General features: G+C 42.7%; 2 protein-coding genes across 3 annotated transcripts; both read right to left on the bottom strand.

Moving 5' to 3' along the window:
• Window positions 1–6,904: 6,904 nt before the first annotated feature.
• LOC541986 (glutathione reductase 1) lies at window positions 6,905–13,254 on the bottom strand. Its single transcript, NM_001305818.1, has 11 exons — window positions 12,765–13,254; window positions 11,317–11,542; window positions 10,931–11,209; window positions 10,659–10,835; window positions 10,410–10,463; window positions 10,176–10,324; window positions 8,248–8,311; window positions 8,004–8,174; window positions 7,789–7,926; window positions 7,571–7,626; window positions 6,905–7,174 (listed from the first exon to the last, which is right to left on the bottom strand). Exons 1-10 carry the CDS (start codon window positions 13,121–13,123, stop codon window positions 7,591–7,593), a joined length of 1,653 nt encoding a protein of 550 aa, NP_001292747.1. The 5' UTR covers window positions 13,124–13,254; the 3' UTR covers window positions 6,905–7,174; window positions 7,571–7,590.
• A 1,056-nt stretch (window positions 13,255–14,310) lies between these two features.
• Window positions 14,311–23,624, bottom strand: LOC103631754 (putative ion channel POLLUX-like 2). 2 transcript variants are annotated; one of them, XM_008653068.4, is made up of 24 exons: window positions 23,300–23,624; window positions 23,106–23,203; window positions 22,909–23,000; window positions 22,014–22,279; window positions 21,757–21,828; window positions 21,551–21,626; window positions 21,306–21,404; window positions 21,062–21,216; window positions 20,838–20,942; window positions 20,571–20,657; window positions 18,858–18,942; window positions 18,633–18,780; window positions 17,606–17,682; window positions 17,437–17,517; window positions 16,618–16,812; window positions 16,422–16,535; window positions 16,197–16,289; window positions 15,990–16,116; window positions 15,798–15,877; window positions 15,440–15,487; window positions 15,284–15,353; window positions 15,145–15,218; window positions 14,945–15,055; window positions 14,311–14,737 (listed from the first exon to the last, which is right to left on the bottom strand). In XM_008653068.4, the coding sequence occupies exons 1-24, from the start codon at window positions 23,380–23,382 to the stop codon at window positions 14,618–14,620; spliced, it is 2,556 nt and encodes an 851-aa protein (XP_008651290.1). In that variant the 5' UTR covers window positions 23,383–23,624; the 3' UTR covers window positions 14,311–14,617. The 2 variants fall into 2 exon arrangements, with proteins under 2 accessions (XP_008651290.1, XP_008651295.1); XM_008653073.4 differs by having other exon boundaries at window positions 14,316–14,737; window positions 15,798–15,874.
• Window positions 23,625–23,874: the final 250 nt, after the last annotated feature.

Raw genomic sequence — 23,874 nt, 5'->3', positions numbered from 1 at the left:
GGCTTTGATACCAATTGATAGTCGCCTAGAGGGGGGTGAATAGGGCGAAACTGAAATTTACAAATATAAACACAACTACAAGCCGGGTTAGCGTTAGTAATAAAGAAACAAGTCCGCGAGAGAGGGCGCAAAACAAATCCCAAGCGAATAAGCAAGTGAGACACGGAGATTTGTTTTACCGAGGTTCGGTTCTTGCAAACCTACTCCCCGTTGAGGAGGCCACAAAGGCCGGGTCTCTTTCAACCCTTCCCTCTCTCAAACGATCCACGGATCGAGTGAGCTTTCTTTTCTCAATCACTTGGAACACAAAGTTCCCACAAGGACCACCACAAGATTGGTGTCTCTTGCTTCAATTACAAGTGAGTTTGATTGCAAAGAAAGGATCAAGAAAGAAGAAAGCAATCCAAGCGCAAGAGCTCGAAAGAACACAAGCAAATCACTCTCTCTCTAGTCACTATATATGGCGTTGTGTGGAATTTGGAGAGGATTTGATCTCTTTGGTGTGTCTAGAATTGAATGCTAGAGCTCTTGTAGTAGTTGGGAAGTGGAAAACTTGGATGCAATGAATGGTGGGGTGGTTGGGGTATTTATAGCCCCAACCACCAAATGTGGCTGTTGGGAGGCTGTCTGCTCGATGGCGCACCGGACAGTCCGGTGCACACCGGACAGTCCGGTGCCCCCTGCCACGTCATCATTGCCGTTGGATTCTGACCGTTGGAGTTTCTGTCTTGTGGGCCCGCCTGGGTGTCCGGTGCACACCGGACATCTACTGTTCCTTGTCCGGTGTGCCGGAATGGGCGCGCCTGACATCTGCGCGCGCAGAGCGCACATTAAATGCGCGGCAGAGAGCCGTTGGCGCGGAGATAGCCGTTGCTCCAGAGTCGCACCGGACAGTCCGGTGCACACCGGACAGTCCGGTGAATTATAGCGGACTAGCCGTTGGAGTTTCCCGAAGCTGGCGAGTTCCTGAGGCCGCTCCTCCTTGGCGCACCGGACACTGTCCGGTGTACACCGGACAGTCCGGTGAATTATAGCGCGAGTGCCTCTGGAAATTCCCGAAGGTGGCGAGTTTGAGTTGGAGTCCTCTGGTGCACCGGACATGTCCGGTGGTGCACCGGACAGTCCGGTGTGCCCGACCAGAGGTGCCTTCGGTTGGCTCTTTGCTCCTTTGTTGAACCCAATACTTGATCATTTTATTGGCTGAGTGTGAACCTTTTACACCTGTATAATCTATACACTTGGGCAAACTAGTTAGTCCAATTATTTGTGTTGGGCAATTCAACCACCAAAATTAATTAGGGACTAGGTGTAAGCCTAATTCCCTTTCAGCAACGCTGCCCCCTTGGCAGCCCCTCCCCTTGCATGCGGCGCGTAGGGGGCACTCTACGGCCGCAGCGGTGCCCCCTACGGCGCCCCCTACGCGCCGGCCCCCTTCTCTCTCCCCCAGATATAGCGTGTCACTGTTCATCCTCAAACACTGTGCTGTGGGTCCACGAATAATTGTTAGTAGATAAAAAATTGATAGTTGATATAGAAAATGATATTTTATAGTGGTAGTGGGATATAGGGGGAGTATTTAGGGGGAACCGTTGCGGGAGATGAAAAATAGGGGGAAAATAGTGAGAAAAAGTGATATAGGGGGAAAATTTAGGAATAACGGTTGCGGATAGCCTAAGGACGTGTTTGGTTGGTGCCCTCGCCTAGGACTGCCAGCCAGTCAGATGCATCCGACCGCCAGGCATAGGAAATCGATAGCGTGGAGTGCTGCCTGGCCCAGGCAGCTTTAACAGGGTCTTAACCAAACAAGCCCACAGTGCGTGGGAGACTTGCCGCCCACCAACCAAGCAACATGCCACCAATTGCTCGCCCACCAAGTGGTTGGCACCCTATCGTAGTGCCACTGAGCGATAGGTGCCTATAGGTGTCCTCTTCCTCTTGAGCCTCATTTGCTTCCTTTAGAATTCAGAGAAAAGTTCAATGAAGGTTTAGGGAGCTATGTAGCGGTGAAGCCCTGCTCGATTTTATGCTTGTCGTCACTCTGTATATTAAAATATATCTATTCTGGTTAAGTTGGTTTGTATTATGTATTATATATATATATATATATATATATTAATTGTTAACGTTTATTTAGTTGTTTAGTTTGTTTTACTGATAGGATTCATATGACATTACATATTGTAGCATTTATTAGGTATTTATAGATAGATTCGGTAAGTTGTAGAATAGATCTTTTTATTGGTTTTTTGTTTTATTGTTTAGATTCTTTACAATTAATAGATATATATATATATATATATATTATTTTTTAGAGGTGTTAAGCAATGGACTTGTTAATTCTTTAGTAATATTTAGTGCATATATTAATGTTAAGGTTTATCTAGTGCACTTTTATATTGGCTCGTAGGATTCTTTCGAGATCAGATATTGAAGTATTTATTACATATTTGTACTTAGATCATGAAATATTAGAAAAGATCTTTGTAGTGGTGTTTAAATATCAATTCTCATATTAGTATGAACTTACAATTATTCTTTATTTTTTTATCTGTTTAGAAACTGTAGGAAGTGCATTCACTAATTGTCTAAGAATATTAAATTGTCTCATCCAACGGATATATGGGTGCCTACAAAGATATGGCGAACAAGATGCAGTTTCAATTTTTTGGTGACTATAAAGTTATTCATGGTCTTAATTAGGGGCGAAGCTACTATGTAGCCAGTGGGTGCAAGTGCATCGCCTAAAATTCAAAAATTTAATTATAGTGTTCAATTTTTCACCATATAAGCATCTCCCACATCTCATCCTTATGCATTCACAAGGGAGGTGCACCCCCTTTATATTTGCTCTAGCTTCGCCGCTGGTCCTAATGGAGTTGACTTGCCAATATTTAAGTCTACTATAAGTGGCATTAGATAAACTTTTGGAGAGGAGTTTTCAATCCATATATAGATGGTTGCAATGTTCTTTTAATGTTAACCCAGAGACCCATTTCTTGAACGTGCAAACTTTGACCAATCCAACTGGCCTATAAGAATTAAAGCACATATGCAACACTTCAGATTGGATGATATATATGAAGGCAGATTTGAGGGGTGATTGGTACCTTGCAATGCTTGTACATATAAACGAGAAGGCATGTTATGTAGTTCAAGGTTCTACAATCGGTGATGAAGCAGAACCACAAGGACAATAAGAGAGAGATGATGCTGAAGAAGTAGACGAACATTTTAGTCAATCTGAACCACACAGACTCGTTGATGAAGGTGAGAGTATACATTGAATAGTACAACATATGTTAAATTAAGACCTTGAGGCAGAACTGATAGAAGATCTGGTCGACTCATCAGATGATGAGGGACTATGTTGTGCCGATTAATCAGATGACTTGTGGATTCGGAAATCGTGCCATTCAAGATGGTAGTCACGGGTGGCAGGTTGGTGCCAATGTTGTTGTGCACGGTGCTAAATATCCTAATATTGAGGCTATGAAGCTGTGGTCAATATCTCCGAGGAAGGAATTCAGAGTGTTGAAGTTCTAAGCAAATAATATGAGGTTCGGTGTATAAATGAGGTTTTCCCTTGGCAAGTTCATGCTTACAAGGGAAGATGAAAGACTCATTGGCCTTCATCGTTATGGAACATAATTGTACTTTAGAATGTGTGGAGCAATCACACCATAATCCGACAACTATATTCATAGCTAATCTATGTGTCCATCAACTCAATTGACACTAAGAATTAGCCAATCCTTAACCTTCTTGTTCATCCTTTGAAAACTGATAATAGAATTCCATCAATAGGGGCACAACAACCATATACACCCAATTAATCACCATTAATGTGACATGACTTAATTTGCCTCTACGAAATATATGTTTGTCATAATGATGTAGTATTGTCATTAATCACCAAAACCCAACTAGGGGCCTAGATGATTTCAGCTTCCTTGTCCGCAATATTTTCCATTATATTTAATGTAATGGACGGAAGCCTTATATTGAATGCCTCGCCCTATTTGGCCATCATGAGCAGAGGGGGATGTAGCATCAAGTCATACCACCCGGGGTCGTCCTACCCTAGAGGTGCATTCACTAAGACTATTCTGCCCTGGAGGTGTCTTGAGGGATGGTCAAAAGGTCTAGTCATAGGCTTTAGCTTGTAGGCTCCATTGGACTTGGCCAAGCAAGGGCTTGGGCCTCAACTTGGAGGGCCTCAAGATATGGTCCTTTAGCTTAGAGGGTACCAGAGACCGGTGAAGCCCTAGACCCAATAGGGGACCGAGATTTGGCTCCTCGGTCTAGAGAGCCTAGGGTATAGTCTATCGGCTTGGAGGGCTCTGGACATAGCCAGAGTTGAGCATGTACCCTATAGTGCAGGGCCTCGGGAATATGTGAGAGCACCTAGAGGGGGGGTGAATAGGTGATCCTGTAAAAAATCAAATACTTGTAGCCACAAAACTTGGTTAAGAGTTAGTGCAATAGGACCAAGTGGCTAAGGACCAAGCTTTTGTGAAACACAATGATCACAGAAAAAAACAACACAAAAGACACGGTGATTTATCCCGTGGTTCGGCCAAGTATAACACTTACCTACTCCACGTTGTGGCGTCCCAATGGACGAGGGTTGCACTCAACCCCTTTCAAGTGATCCAATGATCAGCTTGAATACCACGGTGTTTTCCTTTCTTATACTTTCTCCCGTTTGCGAGGAATCTCCACAACTTGGAGCCTCTCGCCCTTACAATTGATGATCACAAAGAAGCACAGAAGTAAGGGAGGGGAGAGCAACACACACACGACTCAAAACAAGAGCACAATCACGCACACAAAGCCACAACTTGATCTCACAACACAACTCGAGGAGTTCTCTACTCAAATGGGGCTCAAGTCACTATCTCAAAGAATCGAATGCGCGAGAATGGAGTCTTGGTGCTTAGGAATGACCAAGGAATGCTTGGGTTACTCCTCCTGCGCCTAGGGGCCCCTTTTATAGCCCCAAGGCAGCTAGGAGCCGTTGGAGGCAATCTTGGAAGGCCAAAGTTGTCTTCTGTCGGGTGGCACACCGGACAGTCCGGTGTGCCACCGGACAGCTACTGTTCATGTCCGGTGCCCGATTCCCTTCCAAATCGGGCGCAGCCGACCGTTGCAGATTTGTGGCAGTTGGCGCACCGGACAGTCCGGTGCCCCCTGCCGACCGTTGGAGCGGGCCACGCGTCGCCCGCGGATTTGGCGGCCGACCGTTGCGTTGGCGGCCGTTGGCTCACCGGACAGTCCGGTGAATTATAGTCGTAGGCCGCTGAAGTTTTCCCGAGAGTGTCCAGTTCGCCAGAGCTAGCCTGGCGCACCGGACACTGTCCGGTGTGCCAGACCGAGCTGAGTCTTGGCTGCTCCAGCCAAGTCCTTTTCTCTTTCTCTTTTCTCTGATTCTAGCACTTAGACAAACTTCATTAGTATCTAAAACAAATGAACTAAGTCTAGAAACATACCTTCTTGTTGATTTGCACTTCATTCATCATATGGCATATAATAACCCACTTAATATGTGTTGGACACTTAGGGGGTGTTTGTTTGGGATTATAAGTTGTCTAGATTATATAATCCAACAAATTTTGAACTAGCACCTAGTTCAAAATTTGTTGGATTATATAATCTGAGTAGATTATAATCCCAAACAAACACCCCCTTAATCACCAAAATATACTAGAAATGGCCCAAGGGCACATTTCCCTTTCAATACGTGACTAGTATCACTAGTATCCGGAGGCATAGCCTTTTCTGGATCCTGACAAAATTCAACATGTGTTCTCCAAGTTTCTCACACCAAAGTAGATCTAAAACGATTTGGAAATAAATCGATTCAAAATCTAGAAAGTTAGCCTAGCCGACTTCCAAAATCGACAAAAACATATTTCATGAGTATTGTGGTCAGCCTGGCAACTTGGTAGTTGGCATGGGCAACTTTGGTCAGCTTAGCCAACATGGAGCATTCAGTTTGGGTGGGTTTGAAGGACCTAGCCAGCTTAGGCAGGGCATCACATCTCCTTTCATAATTTCACTTTTAGGACATTTTTGCATGTAAATAGTGTCAAACTGAAGCAACATAATTTTTTGTTAGGCTTTAAAAGATTGGAATTTGTTGATCGACTTCTTGATGTCGTGTCGAGACAATTGAAGAAATAATTTAGCACATGGTAGAACTCAATACCTAATTACTGAATTGTTAGACAGAAGCGAGCCTAGTTTCCGTTGTTCTAGAGCACTTACAAACTTGGGTGTATGTTTCTTCATGATTTGTTTGGGCCATTGTTGCATATTATGTACGCACGGAAGAAACTGACACAGGAGGAGAAAGACAAACTGATGCAAGAAAGAAAAACAAAAAACAACAGATTTAGCTCAGAAAATGTTTCATAGAAGAAGCTTATTCATGCATAAGAGCATCTCTAACAATGTCTCAAATTAAAATATGAGGCTCTACACAGAAAAAACTCCTCCAATAATGTCTCATTTCATAAAATTTGGTCAAAAAATTATAGAGCACTCTCTCAAAAGTGTCTCAAATATACTACAGCGTAGTAGGCTTCCCTATAATATAGATTTGAGCCTTAACTATCAGTGCGGAATGTTTTGTTGATGTCCTAAATTCTATAAAATATACTTATTTTTAAATTATAAGGTATTTTATAGGTCACGATTGTTTGAGATGCTCTAAGTTGCAAAGCACTGCTGTAGATAGAGAAACGGTGATATATGCCTTTTGGTGGGGTCAGCCTAACGGAATATATTTGGTATTCAGAAATAAGGTAAATAGTAGATCAGTATACAGAAATAAGGTAGATGGTAGATTCTTGAAAGAAAAAAAAACGTGCAGTTTTGTTTGTCAAATATCACAGCGAACGCTTAGGAAGGCGCATTGATTACTTATTGGTTATTGCAAAATTTCATGACCGTAAGGCAAACATTTGCAGTATTTTATTTCAACGTACAAGACACAGGAAAATAGCTCGGCGGACAGGTATGTACAGCCAATTCTATTAAACAGCATCGTTGGTTCCCTAACATGAAATTTCTCAGAAATTCCTAGCCGTTATTTCAGCTACTCTGCCGGTGTATTCCAAAATTCCGTCCAGCTGTCGTCCTGCAGCAGGAATACTCCCTCCCCCGAGAACACCTGCAGCAGAAACTAAATATAAAGACAATGCTGACAATATTTCCTTGGCGGCCATGAAAGACATGTCAAAAAAATCAATGGATAACAGAGGCGTTTTCTTCAAAAGGAAGACAATAGGAGGTTATGAATTTATGTTAATTACAGTTTCACAAATTCACCATTCAAAGAAAAAGAATGGAAGAAAACACCTATAGTTGGGTGTCATTCAGGATGGCTTTTAAGTGGGTTTTGCTACTCAAATTAGTAGTGTAAAAGATCAAAGAGTTCATAGCAATAGCCCCATCAGTTAAATAAAATTCATCAATCCATGTGATAAATTGTTTTAATAGAAACAAGTTTTAGGACAATGTAGCACTGCCTAAACATAAATGTGCACGCCAAGAAGAAATTGCTTACCTCCTAGGAAAAAATGCTATCTACTGCTTACTTACAACCTCATCTTTAGATTCTACCTGAAATTGGAAGGGGGGAGGTGTAATGATGTGATCAAACATATAAAAGACAAGCACAAACAATAATTCTACTTTAAAGCAAATTATTCTCAGAACTTATATTTCCTAGTAAATATGCCAGTAAACCAAGGAAAGATTTCATTTCCAAATGGCATTGTGGACCTGATCTGTAGAACTTTTTCGAATTTTTCTAGTCGGGCTCCTCATTGTGACGAATTCCTCAGCGGATGTGGGGTGAATGCCAATGGTGGCATCAAAATCTTGCTTCGTCAATCCAGCTTTAACAGCAATTGCAATTCCCTGACATAAAGAGCATACATTCAGGAACCAGTTACAAATGAAACAGAAATCCTGAGTAGAGATGAAGTCATGCAAACCTGAATTATCTCAGGTGCATCATCACCACACATGTGCACTCCTACAACTTTGTTTGACGTAGCGCACACAAGAATCTTCATCAATACACGATCAGGTAGTCCAGACAGAGTGGCCTTGAGGGGCCTGAAGTTGGCAACGAAGACATCAACATCTCCATACTCTTCAATTGCCTGCAAAATAAGCATCTATGAATTTCTGTCTGCTGCAAGTTATGACACTATGATGCAGGTCATGTGTCATCACCTGCTCCTCAGTAAGACCAACTTGTCCTATTGGTGGTTGGGAGAACACAGCAGAAGGTATAGCTCTGCCAAAAATTGTAATTCACAATGGAAGAGTGGTCAGTTGAGTTGATATCCATAAATAGCATGGCCCCATGGCCAGTGTCGGACGGGATAGACACAATCGGGTGGAGCAGTGGCGGACCCAAAAATTTAACTGAGCCTGGGCAAAGCAAAGTTGTGATCATTGGACAATGATTTAAATGGTTAACATCATACATACAGCCACTTTGTTGGCACTCAACCAGTGGCACTGCCCATGCACGTTGATTGACTTGATTCATAGTCTCGTGAAATCCCCTGTTCCAAATAACATGATCGTGTACTACATTTTACGTGCACTACAACACTAGTTCATCGATAAATTAGCTACATGATAGTATCATCAGTCCCTTCTCATTGTAGATAGTGTGCACTAGGCATGTAACCGTACATCCAGATAGCTATAGGGTCTGTTTGGCTACTTGTGTAGCCCTGACCTGGCTAGATTTCTAGACCAGGCTATGCGTGGCCATGCTGTAATGCAGGAATCATCTAATGGCCAGGTCACCTGTGTTGGGTTAGAGTCTGTTTCGTTGTATCTTTTTGGTCTAGTCTATTTTGTATTTCAAATTTGAGTTAAATGCATTAGCGACACCTAAAACTTGTCAAGGGAAGCCATTTAGGTCCACGAACTTTAAAAATGCATTTCTAAGTCATTGACCTTGTTAAGTGGCACACCGCAGTGGTCGGTATGGTCCAGGAATAGACATATGATGCACCATTTTTACAAATTTAGCGATATGTGGTACATCACTTAACAAGTTCAAGGACCTATAAATGTATTTTCAAAGTTCGAGGATCTAAGTGGCATCCCTTGACAAGTTCAGGGGCCACCGATGCATTTAACTCTTCAAAATTTATATGGCAAGATTGGTCTAGTTTGGTTCGTAAAAGCGTCAAAAACATAAATATGAAATTGGCTTGATGATAAGGTATTTTAATTAGAAGAGTTAGCAAAAGAAGCTAGTTGAAAAGGTATTTCAATTTCTGTGCATAGAAGATTCTACACGGCGTAGCCTAGCCAGCTGGAAAATGGAAATGCTCCAATCTGACGTACTTAGCTAGGCTAGCAGCCCTTTCTGCACTACTGGGCCCATGCTAAGGTTTATGGTATATGTAAACAAACAAACTCTGTTGCTTTATTGCAGCCTACCTAGGGTGGTACTAGGCTACCAAACAGCCCCATAGTTAATTAACATGGCCAGCAACCACAAAAGCAAACACGTGAAAAATCATTGGTAGTCTGGCAGTACTACTATAGTATCATCTGATTCCAGTGAGCGAGTACACTACGTCTCTTCTCAGCTCGTGTGCTTAGGACATCAGAGCAACCTTGCACCATCTGATGCATAGGACCCTAATGAGCGCTAGACCTGGAGCTCAGGTAGGAGCCCAGAGTAGCTGGGCCCTGGGTCTGTCCCTGGGGTAGAGTCAGCTTGTTGGGGATGAGGACTAGATCATAGATTAGAGGGAAGAACACAAGAGGGGAATTACATTAATTTCCTACTTGCCTTTGATTGGCACGTCTCTCCTTTATATAAAGGTCTATTTGACTCCTAAGGAATAGATCTAAAGTAATAGTAATAACCCTAATAATATCTCTAACTAACTGTAACCTTGAGGGAGAGGGTGCTACAGTAAGGGCCATGCCGGCATGCTACTGTGCCAAACCAGCCTAAGGAGCCCAGCCAGCTGCCCATAACAATAAAATAGTGAGATCGATTATGTTTTTAGTAGAAAGCTCAAAGTCTGTTCTAGCTGGATAGGTAAGTCAAATGAGCCATAAGACAGCCACCATGAATATGTGGTGTTCAAGATTCCTGGTGATGATATGATAAATGTAGATACCTGTAATCTGGTTTGGTAGGTTCATTGCCAAAGACAGTTTTCGCAAATGCCCCACCCTCCATCAGTGCAACTGGTGTCAGGTTGACCCTATTGGTAACATCTCCAACAGCCCAAATGGAATCAACTGAGGTACGTGAATACTCATCAACCTAGCACGAAATTGTTGCAAAAGCACCAAAGGTTAGAGCGACAAACAAAATGAGAAACTTGGCACCAGTTATTGTAATAACCTACCACTATTGCACCGTTCTTATCCATTTCAACCCCCACCGCTTCCAGTCCAAGGTTCTACAAGGATTGAAACTATGTCAGGAACTAGAATTAAAAAAACTCGACCTACAAGGCGTAAGAAAGCACTCGAGTATTGTATTAAGAAGAATACCACCTAACCAACTCAGCTAGAGGTCCTTTCACGTCAGGAACTAGAATGAATGAATCAATATGTGTAAAATCTCAAGAACTGCAAGTGCTCTGTGTTACTACCTTTGAATTTGGTCTGCGACCTGTTGCAAACATTACATGTGAGAACCCACCAAAATTTTCTTTATTGGTCTTCAAAGATAACAGACCATCATTTGATTTAGTTATAGCTTGAGGGCTCTGTTCTGTATGAAACGTGATGCCCCTTAAAGACATTTGTTCAGCGACAAAATCTCTAACCTGTGCATTAAAAAAGCAGAACAAAAAATAAACACAGAAGCAATACAGTTTATCTGTTATTAACGATATCTTTGATCTTCTAAATATATGCTCACCTCTTCATCAAATCCTCTTAAAACTTTCTTCTGACGAATAAACACATGGACTTCACTCTTTAAGCCATTGAAAATGCCAGCAAACTCCAAAGCAATATACCCACCTCCCACTATTGCAATTTTCTCAGGTTTTGAAGGCAAATCCAGCGCAGCATCCGAATCTATAACATGCTCTATACCAGGGATATCTGGCATCGATGGTCGGCCACCAACACTAACTAGTATGTGCTTAGCAGTGTAGAGCTTACCATTCACACTGACAGTATGAGGATCGACTATCTGCATTAAGAAAAAGAATACATAACCAAACACGCCTTTTTATACAGTATTCATTTCAGGGAACAGTCTTATCCAATATATAACCTGATATACAAACATCACCCAACCTTTCCACGACCTTCGATCAGAGTGACTCCTGCATTGTTTAAAATATTCCTGTAAATGCCAACCAGGCGCTGCAGCTCTGTATTTTTATTGGCTATGAGAGTGCTCCAATCATGCTTCGGATCAGTCTCATATGTCCATCCAAATCCACGAGACTCTTCAAACTCGTGAGAGTACTTGGATGCGTACACTAGCAATTTCTTTGGAACACATCCACGAAGCACGCATCTGTGATGCAAAAAAAAAGCATTGTGATATACATAAAAAGTCAACAAATAAAGCATATTTCAAGGCTCAATATAGAATTGACTGCTAAGTACCAAGCAGATTTCATATAAATTAGTTTGGTCGCAAACACAGGATAGACAGGCTAAAAGATATTCATAGAAAAATGTCTTACGATAAATGGTTAACAACCTACCAAGAATAGGCAGATTAGAAATTAGATAGACAAAGGAACATTGTAGTAATGTGGTATATTCTGCAACTACATTGTACCACATAAGCATTTTGCATCTCCTCAACATTTAGTAATATGCATAGGGTCATCAAATCAAATGTGAGGTCCAGTTCTGTCCAAAATTATTAAGCTGCAAATGCTGAAACTTAGTAACCAGGTTCCCGGATCGATGAGCTCGAGGAATGGGAATGTGGTATGTTGTACTCTACTAAAACTGGGTTCTAACACTACGGGAACGAGATTGTTCCCAGAACGAGGAATGTGGCCAAGTTCCACGTTCTTGGTTTCTAAGTGCTGAAACAGGCTATATTACAGTGGCACAGGCAAGACAGAAGGGCTTGCAATTTCTGAAGGTGAGCCTATTGTACATCCAAAAAAAATAATCAATTAACACTCTAGTAGAAACAGCAAATTTTCAAGCGTTTATCAAAAGTTGCACACACTTTTGATAAAAGTCTCACACTTCAATTAACATTCTAGCAGAATCAGAGTTTTATGAGCACATATTTGCTACTGTACAAAAGTTGGAATGACCACAAATTGTGCAAGTGAAAATCATGTAGCTCAAACACTGATGTAACATCAGGCCAACATCTCCATCACAAAAAGTGACATCATCAGTCAATAATCAGACCCAAAAAAATCATAAAAATAATATTATGCCATTTGATGTGCGATTGCATTTAGTGTTCTCGGTCCAAATACGCGTTCAAAAAAACTATTAATGCACATGGTAGTAACACAGAGGTGTAGTCCCAACAAAAACATCTCGCCGCCAAACAACACTGTCAATTAAATGCGCAGTCACCAGTCAGTTTGCTAGGCAATCACCCTCCAGTTGTTATCACTGCATGAGAAGTTCATGCCAACCGTGTGAATGGCAGATGCAAAACTGAAGCAAACTATGTGGCGAAGGCACGATCAGGCCAAGCAAAAATACACGGAGTACATGCCAAATACAGTAGATGAACAAGAGAGGCATCCACTTACGTGCCGCCGAGGCCACCGAGCTCGTCCGAGGCGATCGTGGCGAAGGGCATCTCGCAGATGGCGACGCGCGAGCCGTAGAGCGCGGAGGCGAAGCGCGACGCGCGGACGCCGCCGCTCCCGGCACCGATGGTGAAGAGGTCGTAGTCGTACTCCCCCTCAACGGAGGCGCCATTGGGCGCCGCCGCAGCGGACGCCGAGACGTGGCGGCGGCAGGGGTGGGCCAGCCTCGGGAGCGCCGCGAGGGAGGGGAGGCGGAGGAAGCCCCCGCGGAGCTGGTGAGCCCCGCGCGAGGAGAGGGTGCGGGTCAGGGTCTGCAGCGTGGAGGAGCAGGAGAAGGGGAGCGTCGCGTGCGCCGCCATGGCTGGCTCCTCGCCGCTGCGGCGGCAGCGGCGCCGCTTCCGAGAGAGTAGGGGAGGGGAGGGGAGGGGAGGGGAGGGTGCGGATAGGCGTGGCGAGGCCTGGCCAGATAGACGGTTCGTCTGGTGTAGTGGTGTGTGTGGACTGTGGAATGCGTCTTCCTCCGGTCTAAAGGCCCCCGCTAATCAACTGTGAAGGCGTAGTTTACGATCCTCTAAGAGAGAGTTTACGTAAACGAATTTGCGAGGCGGATCCACGGATACTGCGACGTTTGTCTTGCTGACCTCCAGGCTCCAGCCCAATGCTTTCACTGATCAAAACGAATTTGCCGAGGGATTTTTACCACGTCACTGCTGAAAATGATGTCCAGGAGTCAGAACAGCTCCTCAAAACGACTCCGCCGCCTCATTTGTTCTTGATACTGAACACTAATACCGCCGTCAGTCTCGAGTTTCTTTGTAGAATCCGAAGCAGATGCTGGTAGAATTGGCAGTGGCTCCATCCATCAGTTTAGGTCCGGATTTCAATTTCAGGCAGCGTGCATTGCTGCAGCGGAGTCTTGCGCATTCCAGTATTTTTACTTATCCCTTCTTTCTTTTTATTAAATTAAGAAAAAGGTGTGCGTTCCAGCTGGGAGATACTTCATGATCATGGCCAATTGGCCACCAAGCTTCACTCCAAAGGCATTTCCCGCTGGAGTTCCATGTTCCTCGTCCAGACATCTAGCATCCAACTTTGGGCAGTATGTGTCATTCCTTCCGATCATGCCACGATAAGATGTTGTCAACGAAGCATCCATCAAGCAGAAGCATCAAAATGATGTCCTCGTCTCTCAGTAACTGGCTCAGATATAGCAGCCTGAATGGCTTTCTGTCGATCGTTGTGCGTCAGTATAGGTTTGGGAGCATCTCATGATGGCATGTATATATGCGGAGATGCAGCCTGTAGGTAAAAGAAATGGACAAGCAAGAGAAGAAGAATATTTAACAGACCTCTTAGATCCCAAAAGGCTGAAGCAGTGGCTTGGTTAATGAAGCAAAGTGTAAAACAAACTTTTCTTGTGCCAAATGCTAGAGGCGACGAATTTATCTCCCAAAGAGAACAGCAAGGCCATACCTAGCTGATTTTGTCTAGCTCAGGACTAAAAAAATGGAAACATTGTATTCATTAGTCAGAAGGAAACAACAAGGAACATAGTCAATCAATTTTCCTTCATCCTTCCTTTATTCAGACATCTGTACCATACAAGTTGCCTGTGTTATTCACTATGTTTACAGATAAATAGAAAAGATTCTGCGGTTAAACTGTGCAGTAAAATATTTGCATCAAAGAAGTTCTACGGCTATGGGAGGAACAAAACTTGATTTGTGGCCTTTAAACTATATTTTGCTTTCCCTTTGTACAAAAAGAAAAGGATTATAAACAGGTTATATGTCATCTCTTCATGGTAGCAAGAGTTGTTAGAGTTTCTGTGAAGAGATATAAAGCTGAAAATTTCATCCTGAAGTTTCTCCGCCCATCATAATTGGTTGTTCACCTTCAAACTCCGATATCACAATGAGCGAATCATTCATTTCAAGGGACAGCGGCTCCGATTTGTTGATAGGATTAATATGCTGCCATGGGACAAAGTAAATATTCGTTATCAGCACCTAGCAGATTATAGCTGCTCACATTCAAAATGACCAAGAACCTCATGTCTAAGCAAATCAGGTCAATAGAATTTTAATGGCATCTGAACAAAAAGATGATCTTAACAAGACCTTGTGTACTTAGAACATAATTTCCACACAAACTGACAAATAACAAAGAAAACAAATTACCTGCTTGCCGTCCTTGATGTAACCAATCGCAACTTCACGGCGTAAAACTGCTCTTTCAGAGAGCTCCAAGAATGATATTTTCTCTCCTTCCTTCATGTACAGCCCAATTTCCTAAAATGAAATAAACGCAGCAGTGTACATGCTTTAAGGACCACAGGCAGGCTATAATGTGCTGGGAACACCAACTATAGCAATAGTACCTTAATATAGATCTCATCGCCTTCAGCGTTCAGGATATCCTTCCATACTTCATTCAGCTCACTACTTTCCGCAACTACATTCCATTGTTATCATTAGGAAAAGAACTTGAAAGAAAATGAAACAAAACAGATAACCAACCTTGTGCTGTCACACGACTCATTATTTCCTCTGCTCCAATAAATGAAAGGGATGGTCTTATTTTAGATATCTATATAAAATGAAGAAGTCAAGATTTTTTTCCAAATTTAAATATTTCCACGGCTTGAGCAATTTAATATATTAGAAAATTCTTACTTGTTTTCCTAGTCCCATGTCAACGATTTCTGATACAAGATTCTCAACCTAAAAAGCATTTCAAATGAAAATCAGATGACAAAAAAAATGGTGTCTTTTTGGACTTAGAGTAGGAATATTTATATTTATAAGAAAAAAACATTGGATAATGGCTAATTGAACCACATCAGGATCCAATTTAAGTTATGCTGTCAAGGGAGAACAAAGAATAAAGTAGCATCATGGAACCGATTGTATCTCACTAAATGGCTTGTTTATTCTTGGTCACATTTGAGATTAATAGATACTTTGATGCGAACGTGCAGGTTCAGTTATTGCATTATAAACATTATTACTGAAGTGTTAGTTAGGAGCTGACCATAACGCCATGTTTCTGGCAAATGTTTTCAGCAAGAAGAAGGGTGTATGCCAACTGTTTATCAGCCTGTGCAGCATCTGCTGGAACCAAAGTTACAAATAAAACTTCACTTATAATAATTATCATATGATGATAAAAAATACCATCACCGATGATGATAACAGATAAACATCCTCGTTAATTTACTGGTACCTCCAACAAACCAGTCTCTGTCAGATATCACAACTATTGACAGTGGAACCTCTTTATCTGACTTGGCAGATTCTCGTACGTTAATTATTGTTTCCTTCAGAGTATCGTAGTTCAAAGGACACCCCACCTGTATTGGTATGTTTTGAGATAAAATTGAAACTTTTTGTCTGTCCATGAACACTAACAAAGTTAGAGACTGAGAGATACCCGGTGAGTAACTTTAACATTTTTAAGCTGGCTCTGCAAAAGGGGGTTGATGATACTGCTCCTCTCTTTAATAGGGGTTTCCGACAAGATTTCCTGCACATTTAACTAACTTCATTAGTAAAATTATACCCTAACTTTTGTATGGGAGTACAGGTATAACCATATGAACCATGATTAAAATGTGAGTAGCACAATTTGTTTATTTTTGTCACTGTGCCTACATACCACTGTACTACCAGGTCCAAGGTAATTATCGTACTCCCGTATCATTTCGGTAACTTTTGGCCGCCAACCAACAATAAGTACACATTCCTTGGGTCCAAGCATATAATCACTGCTCTGCATAAAATTAACCGCAGATGAACCCAATAATTTGGAAAGCAATGAATTACCATAGATGCATCCTTATACCAAACTTTACCTTAGAAAGAGATTTCAAGGGGCGCTTTACAATGTTATTTAGCCGTGTTTCATTATCCATGGTAGTAGCCATATTAAATGATCCTTGACCCTCTCTTGGCTCTGAGTTACGACTCAATGTTTGTGTTTCTTTCCGTACACTTAATGCTCTATATTGTGGTCTTTTCATCCCACGAACAGGAGCAATAAGAAGCAACTGTGAAGCGGGAAAAGAAAGAAAGAAAGAAAATCAAGAGCACATCAAGTCATCATTCTGAATATAAAATGTCAGGCATCTACTCATGATTGATGCTAAAAAATTGGTTTTCAAGTTGATGAAGCTGTCTTTTTACATATACTACTCTTTATTTTGCAATGAAATTAGTTTTCACTCATTAGAGAAAAAACTGAGTTGCTTCCCTTTGGTTGCTTAATGAACCATGATGTATACCCTCTCTTTATATAGAAGAGTTCACCTTAAGTAAACTGTAAATGGGATCTTATAGACATGAACCTATCCTTCCAAACCTTACAATAGATACATTGCTAACTAAGATAACTTGGCTTCCAAGTTGATGAAGCTGTCTTGGGGGAAGGAGATAGTGGTTGCTGGCCACCATCCCCTTGGTTGGATATTAGCAGCTGGGCCAGCCGCTGCTTTAGGACCATGACAGTATTCCATTACCTCACTCTGATGGATGATTCAACCATTCAGGATAACTACTGACAAGGGCTTGAAGCTTTCAACAATCACGCTGCTATCATGAACTCCTATATCAAGGGAAATAATTTTCTAGTAGTTGAACTCTATATAATAACCAGCATCCAGAAAGATACATACTTTGTCTGTTTCTTTCAGTAGTTCTTCCTCGCTTGGGTGAAAATGAATTTTTCCAGACCGGAAGATACCACAAACGACTGCCTGACCATGAACATAAAGAGGAAATGTGATAGCAAAAGGCAATGGAGAATACAGCGTGGTTGAATTAATGATATGGAAAGAACATTACATCATGGATTTTACGTCTCACATCCATATACTTCATGCCCTCTAATTCAGGCCGCCTGAAAAGGTTGAAAACATTTTCTGCAGGACAAAACAACGCATGTAACAAACAAAGTAGCATAGCTACCTCTATATCTAGAACCTAAAGTCACGGCCGGGCCGACATAATTCAAGGCCCTGTATCGATTTTTTTTCTTTTTTTCTTTGTTAAGAATAGATGATATAGATTAATCTCATTTATTAACAGTGATTGAATTATTAATGTAGGAAATGGCATAATAACGGTAACGAGTGATCTTAACGTTTGAATGTTATGCCAGTATGTGCTAGCTTGGATGTTATGCCAGTATGTGCTAGCTGCACTTCGCCATATAGCCAAAATGAGTTGCATGAGAGATTGGTACTCGGTTGTTACGACAAACACTATGTTTTATTCTTGTCGAGCTGACTTAGCTAGACCATCTAATCATTACTAAAATTTGTATTGATTAAACTATCGTTGACTATTATTTTAGGGGCCATTGGAGGGAGGGGGCCCTGTTCTTGTGCACCGGTCGCACATGCCCCCGCCCGGGCCTGCCTAAAGACTAAAGTAATCACAGTGCTGCTGATGAAATTTAACAACGCCAGCAAAGCAGAAATGTAGAATGACAAAAGTACAGAAACATGGGAATATCAGAACAATTTGCATACGTAGAAATATGTTCTATGGTACATTTGTACTATATTAGTGAATGCTGATTCAGAAGTTCTGAAGAATGATAAAGTAGGTCATGTTTGGCATATAGATGTAATAAAACTGGCAACAAATCTGGCAAGAGCAAGACAATGTCATATAATGCACGGCTAAGTACATTCAACTTTTATGTATGAGTATGGTCATTTTTAGGTGATTGCAGTAGAAATCATGAACTAAAGGATGGCAAAAAAATTCAAGCGTGAAAGACCTGGGTAACACAGTTTTGCTCGGAAATGCACCAATATAGAAATTGTTTTTTCATAAATATCATGGCAGAAAATAAGAACATTACTGTGCTGATTAAGCAAGTGCTTGTAGATTTTCAGAAGGTCCTTTTGCCTAGAGCACTGCACAAATAACTTAGAAGCAACCATCTCCACAGGTTGCACATTTAAGCCAGTGATTGATTTCAGAAGTTCACAAGTGGTTGCATTGGAAGCCTACATTGGTATAAAATATAAGCATAAGGCCTAAATGTTGATAAAATCCATGTTATAGATTGTTGACGTACATATACCTCGACAATGATAGGAACAGGTGCAATTTGTTTACAGGGTTGTAGAGCCAATAGAGAGACAAATGCATCTGTATCCACTTCATATCTGATCAGGTTCATGGGGGTATATAGAAAAATAAATATCAAGCAGTCAACTATCAACAAAAGAAGGTTTGTAAAGGAGCAGCCAATACAGATAAACATAACACAAACATTAAATAAGTGGTGCTAAAGTTTGCAAAATGTAAATAACTTGTTGTCGATGTTTCGAACCTCGCTCCGACAAGTAAATTTATTGTACGCGTTCTAGGCTCCAGACGGTGTGCGCGGTGAGCGCAAGATTTATACTGGTTTGGGCAGAACGTCCCTACATCCAGTCATCGACGGCTTGCGCTACTGGCACCATTGATGATCAAAGCTCGTAGTAGAGGTTACAAGCAGGCGAGAGAGGGAGGAGAGACTCCCAAATCTCTTATTCGTGGTGGAGGTGTTTACAAGGTGGAGTCCTAGCTAAGTCTTGACTTGACGGTGGGGCTCCGGCCTCCGGGTCATCCTGTTCGTCGGTCTTCTGGGTATCATCTCGTCTAGGGTCCGTCCTTGCGTCATCCGTCCAAGAGGAAGGAACCTCTGATCCTCCAAAAAGGGGTCTCCCTTGTGTCCGGGGGCCGGCCTCCTCCTTTTATAGGCTAAGGATGGGGGTCGGCCAGTGGCGGCTTCCTTTGGAAGAAGCCACCGGGTGATGGTAAAATTGGGCGTCTTACCATGGGGTAAAGCCACGCGTGCTTGCGGTCGCCTGACTGTCCCGTATTTTTTATTATGGACGGCGCAGGCAATGTGGGCTCGAGCGCTATCATTTGGGCTATGCCAACCCTTGGCCTTCGTAGCCTAGGACTCGGCGCGGCTCGTCGTGTTGCGCCCTGCTAGCGGCCTGTGCGCTCAGGCCTAGCCCCGATAGATCATGAGTGCGCCACCGGCCAGGGGACGTGTGGGCCACAAATGCGCCGCAGTACGAGGGGCTCGTAGGTCATGAGTGCTCTATGGCCCGAGGGGTTCGTAGGTCATGAGTGGAAGGCAGACCGGCGCCTCCGTTGTGGCTCAGCGCCAGGCACAATTAATGCGGCCGGTCATTTATGATGGGTCGGTATCGGGCCAGGCGCGAGATCCACTCGAGTGGTTTTCCTTCGGCATGCCACCCCATGTCCGGTTCCGCCACGCCCGACCCCAGGCTCGGTGCCACGAGGTTTGTCCAGGGACGAGTTCTTGCAGGGTAGACGTTACCTACCTCCTCCGACTGACTAGCGAGCCCCAATTGTTAGAGGTCTTTCCCTAGTGTGGTCGCTGACCGATGGGCCCCAGGGACCGGGTATCATATCCTCGACACTTGTCTCGATATGTTATTTGGCAATTAGAAACGAGGTGATTGTTTCAAGCCATTCATTTGAAAATTCAAGTTAACAGTTACTGCCACCCAATGTTTAATCAAATGAATATAAACCATATTTCACAAGAACCAGATGATCTGATGTTACAATTCTTGCTAATTGACAGCAAAATCTTGATCCACCAATATAAAGGAATGTTATGAGAAATAGAACAAGCTGCCCCTCTCTCAAATAACTCTGGTACAGGAAACATCATGTAACACATGCTAGCCTGAGCCTTTGAGAAAATTGGCAGTTCGTCAAAGAAACATGCTAACATGAGCAAAGTCCAAGGTTCATGATACATACTTACCGTTCATGCTGTGCTGGCAAGATAATTATAGATTTTGCTTTGTGTGCTGCTGCTCTCTCAAATGACGTTGACATGCTAAGACTACAACTGCAAGTTAAAATGAGAAGGCACAATCAGTTTTCGGTATTAACATATCAAAGCAAATATTTGTGCTTATGGGATGTGCATGTGTTCTCCGCAAAAGTGAAACTGGGATAAAGGTAGATAGATTAAATAAACCTGCCAGTTATTCAGACAAAAAACACCATGAATAGTAAATTTCTTTACCTCTTGGTGAATACATCAATATGGTTTAAATCTTTGGCCAAGCTATCTGCAAGTTTATCAATCTGCTTCCTTGGAAGATCGGAGAGAAGAAGGATTTTCTGCTTCCTTGACATTGTTCATAAGAAAACAATCAGAGGCACTAGATAGGATACATAGATCTTAGCAACCCTTAAAAGTAAAAGGGTGAATTAACATAACCAAAATGATACGCCATCCTTCATTACCTTGCTGTAGCTAAACCTAAGCGAATTGATGATTCATGGTACTTATTCAATTGGTTCAATATAGACATCAGATGACTATTGACTCCACAAATAATGATATGATCATCCTCAATAACCTGCACCTGTGCCCCTTCCCTTACTTTATGCATCTGGTTCTGTGGACAACCAGGTGAGTATATGTCAAAAAGGTGCATCAATATAGAAAATTTTTATCTCAGTTTCAGATAATTATGAAATAACTCACTCTAAATTGTTCTGTCATTGCACTTAATAATCGAGAATAGAATAATATACCCCAGATAGCAAGAAAGAACCCAATGACACGCTCAACACGTGTCTTTTGCTGTTCGAGCAAGCAAAACGACATATTAGAAAATGATTGTTAAAGGAAAAGAATTTAAAGAAACGGATAGGAAAATAGCTGGGGAAAAACATATCAGTTATTAAGCCTTACAGAAACTGTCAGTACTCCCCCTAGTCCCTACTTACCCTTAGATGGGTAGATGATGAACATAGACATGCCCAAGCTTCCCAAAAGCAGTCCTCCAGGGATTGTTGTTGCTTCCTGAATTATTATAAATCAATATACTTCATCATTTTCACATCAAAATTAACTGCCAAGGCTATAGTATGTCCTCTGATAAAACAGGGAACAAGAAAAAGAAGCATGCATATTTAAAGAATAACTAACTGACCTGAACTTATGAAACAGTAATCCTCCAACAATGACAAATGAAAAGCAAGTGATGAGCAAGGTAATGATAGACCTGTAAATATAATCAGGATAAAATGTGAATTTAATAAATTTTCATAAAGCTCAGTTATTAGGTGTAACAAATGAGTTGAAACTTTTTTGTAATGTGCAAAGAAGTGACAGCTCATTGACAAAAGAAGCATGAAACGATAACATACAGATAGTACAAAGTTAGAAACATGGCAGAAGCACACTTACAAGGCAATGTTCCGATCAAGCTGAGAATTGAACCGATAGTACAGTCGCGAAAAATTCCATCCGAAATCAGGCAGTGGTGGAAGAGTCAAATCTAGCTTAAGAGGCATGGGTTTTCTGGTAGGATCAGATATGCAAGCAAATGGCAAGCTTGCAATGCCGTTTGACATCCAAGGGAACAAATTCATCATCGACTGCATCCGTCCAGAAACAATTCTGTGTAGAAAGCAGAATGCTATGCTAACAATGGCAGCCATGTTGAGGTTTCCCTGGGGAAATGGAACCAAAAAAAAACATGGAGCAAACTTAATGTGAATTAAATGGAGAATTCACTGCAGAGTGCTCTGAATAAACAGAGGGCCTTGCGTGAGTGTATCCTTCAGTATACACTAAGCAAAGCATAAGAGCATAACATCTAATCTCAAGTATAGTACTCCCTCTGCTTTTTTTATTTGTCACGTTTTAGTTCAAAAATGAACTAGCGGGCGATAAATATTCGAGAACGTAGATAGTATCATATGTGTCCAATGGAAACACGTCCAAGTGTAGACGTGACCACAATCAAACCGTTACTGCAGAAGGCATAGACAGACTGCATTTTTATTTGGTGACCAGTTTGGTAGAGAAAACGTTCCACGGAATTTAGGATGCACTGATTCATATTCCCATCTATGCAGCTCCGGAGTCCGGAGTAGGGTATCCTCGCCGCACATGAAGCATACATCTCTCGTTGAGCAAACGTTGCCATAGAAAACAAGCATACATCTCGAATCATGCGGCCATGTGCCTTGCACTTGCAGTTTATACATCCGATTCCTTCAGACCACATGGCAGCCAGCCTGTGGCATCTATTTCAATACGTAGTAGTTGACTCACAACAGGAGCGAAGAAAAGTCACCTGCGTCGCCGTTGAAGTGCTAGGCGCATCTGCATTTTTCACGGTAGTGTCGCCATCGTCGGCCCTCCTCTCGGAGGCGAGCACTCCGACTCCTGATCAGTTCATTATATTAAATTATATTATATATAATGGAGCAGACGGGGTAAACTGACAAAAGCAAACAAACCAGGCCGTGGCAGAGCAACCGTTCACCGTACCATGGCTGCCGGGCGCGGGCAGATTGGTAGCGCAGCGAGCTCCAGCGCCGCGGCCGTGGTGCTGAGGAGCGCGGAACCGCCACGGGAACGCGTGGAACCTGGAACCAGGGAGAGCTGTGTTCAGCAGCCTGCCAGCCTCCGTCGCTCTGCGGAGCAGAAACGCGGAGCCGATCGAAGCGGTGCGCTCGCCGTACCTGAGGGCGCGGGGCGTGGCAGAGGGGAGAGCTCGCCGGAGCGAGGGCGGCGGCGAGAAGGACGCGTTGAGCTGCGACCTCATGGCCTTCCCTCTCGCTGGCTCCGCCCGCGCTGTCTCGGGCGTATCGGCAGTTGTTACGATGCCAGTGGCCCAGTGCCCGGCCGCAATGACGAGTGACGAGAGAGGCAGGAGCAGAGCAGGAGGGGAGGCGCTTTTCGGTTTTCACCAAAATGACTGACGGGGATGCGGGCAAGCAAAACAGGATGAGGGCGCCGGATGGGGTGGCTGTGGACTCTCTTGTACCGACTCTTGTATGTCCCTGTACTCTCGGCACGCTGGTCTTTTCGGATATTCCGGCCAGAAACGAACAGTGCATCGTAATCTGGAGCCTGTCTTATCTGCGCTGTTGGCATGCCTTCATTTTCCTACAGCAGAAGGCAAATCGCACGTTGCAGCCACCCGCGGAGACGGAGATCATGTGGCACTGGCACAAATTGAGCCTTGCCCTTTTAAGATAACCACGTCAGAACTGTATAACACGGGTGACGCGATTATTCAGGATCAGGATTACAA

The sequence above is a fragment of the Zea mays genome, chromosome 1, assembly GCF_902167145.1.
Source record: "Zea mays cultivar B73 chromosome 1, Zm-B73-REFERENCE-NAM-5.0, whole genome shotgun sequence".
NCBI lineage: Eukaryota > Viridiplantae > Streptophyta > Magnoliopsida > Poales > Poaceae > Zea > Zea mays.
The sequence above is the reverse complement of the archived record's forward strand: the minus strand, read 5'-3'. Positions and strand labels throughout refer to the sequence as shown.

Coding starts and splice junctions, on each gene's coding strand:
- LOC541986 (NM_001305818.1), bottom strand. CDS start 13,123: ATGGCGGCGCACGCGACGCTCCCCTTCTCCTGCTCCTCCACGCTGCAG. Junction 11,543..12,764: donor CTCGGTGGCCTCGGCGGCAC/GTAAGTGGATGC, acceptor TTTGCATCACAG/ATGCGTGCTTCGTGGATGTG. Junction 7,927..8,003: donor ATGCACCTGAGATAATTCAG/GTTTGCATGACT, acceptor TCTTTATGTCAG/GGAATTGCAATTGCTGTTAA.
- LOC103631754 (XM_008653068.4), bottom strand. CDS start 23,382: ATGAGGTCGCAGCTCAACGCGTCCTTCTCGCCGCCGCCCTCGCTCCGG. Junction 23,001..23,105: donor GCCCGCGCCCGGCAGCCATG/GTACGGTGAACG, acceptor TGAACTGATCAG/GAGTCGGAGTGCTCGCCTCC. Junction 17,518..17,605: donor TGAGACGTAAAATCCATGAT/GTAATGTTCTTT, acceptor GTTCATGGTCAG/GCAGTCGTTTGTGGTATCTT.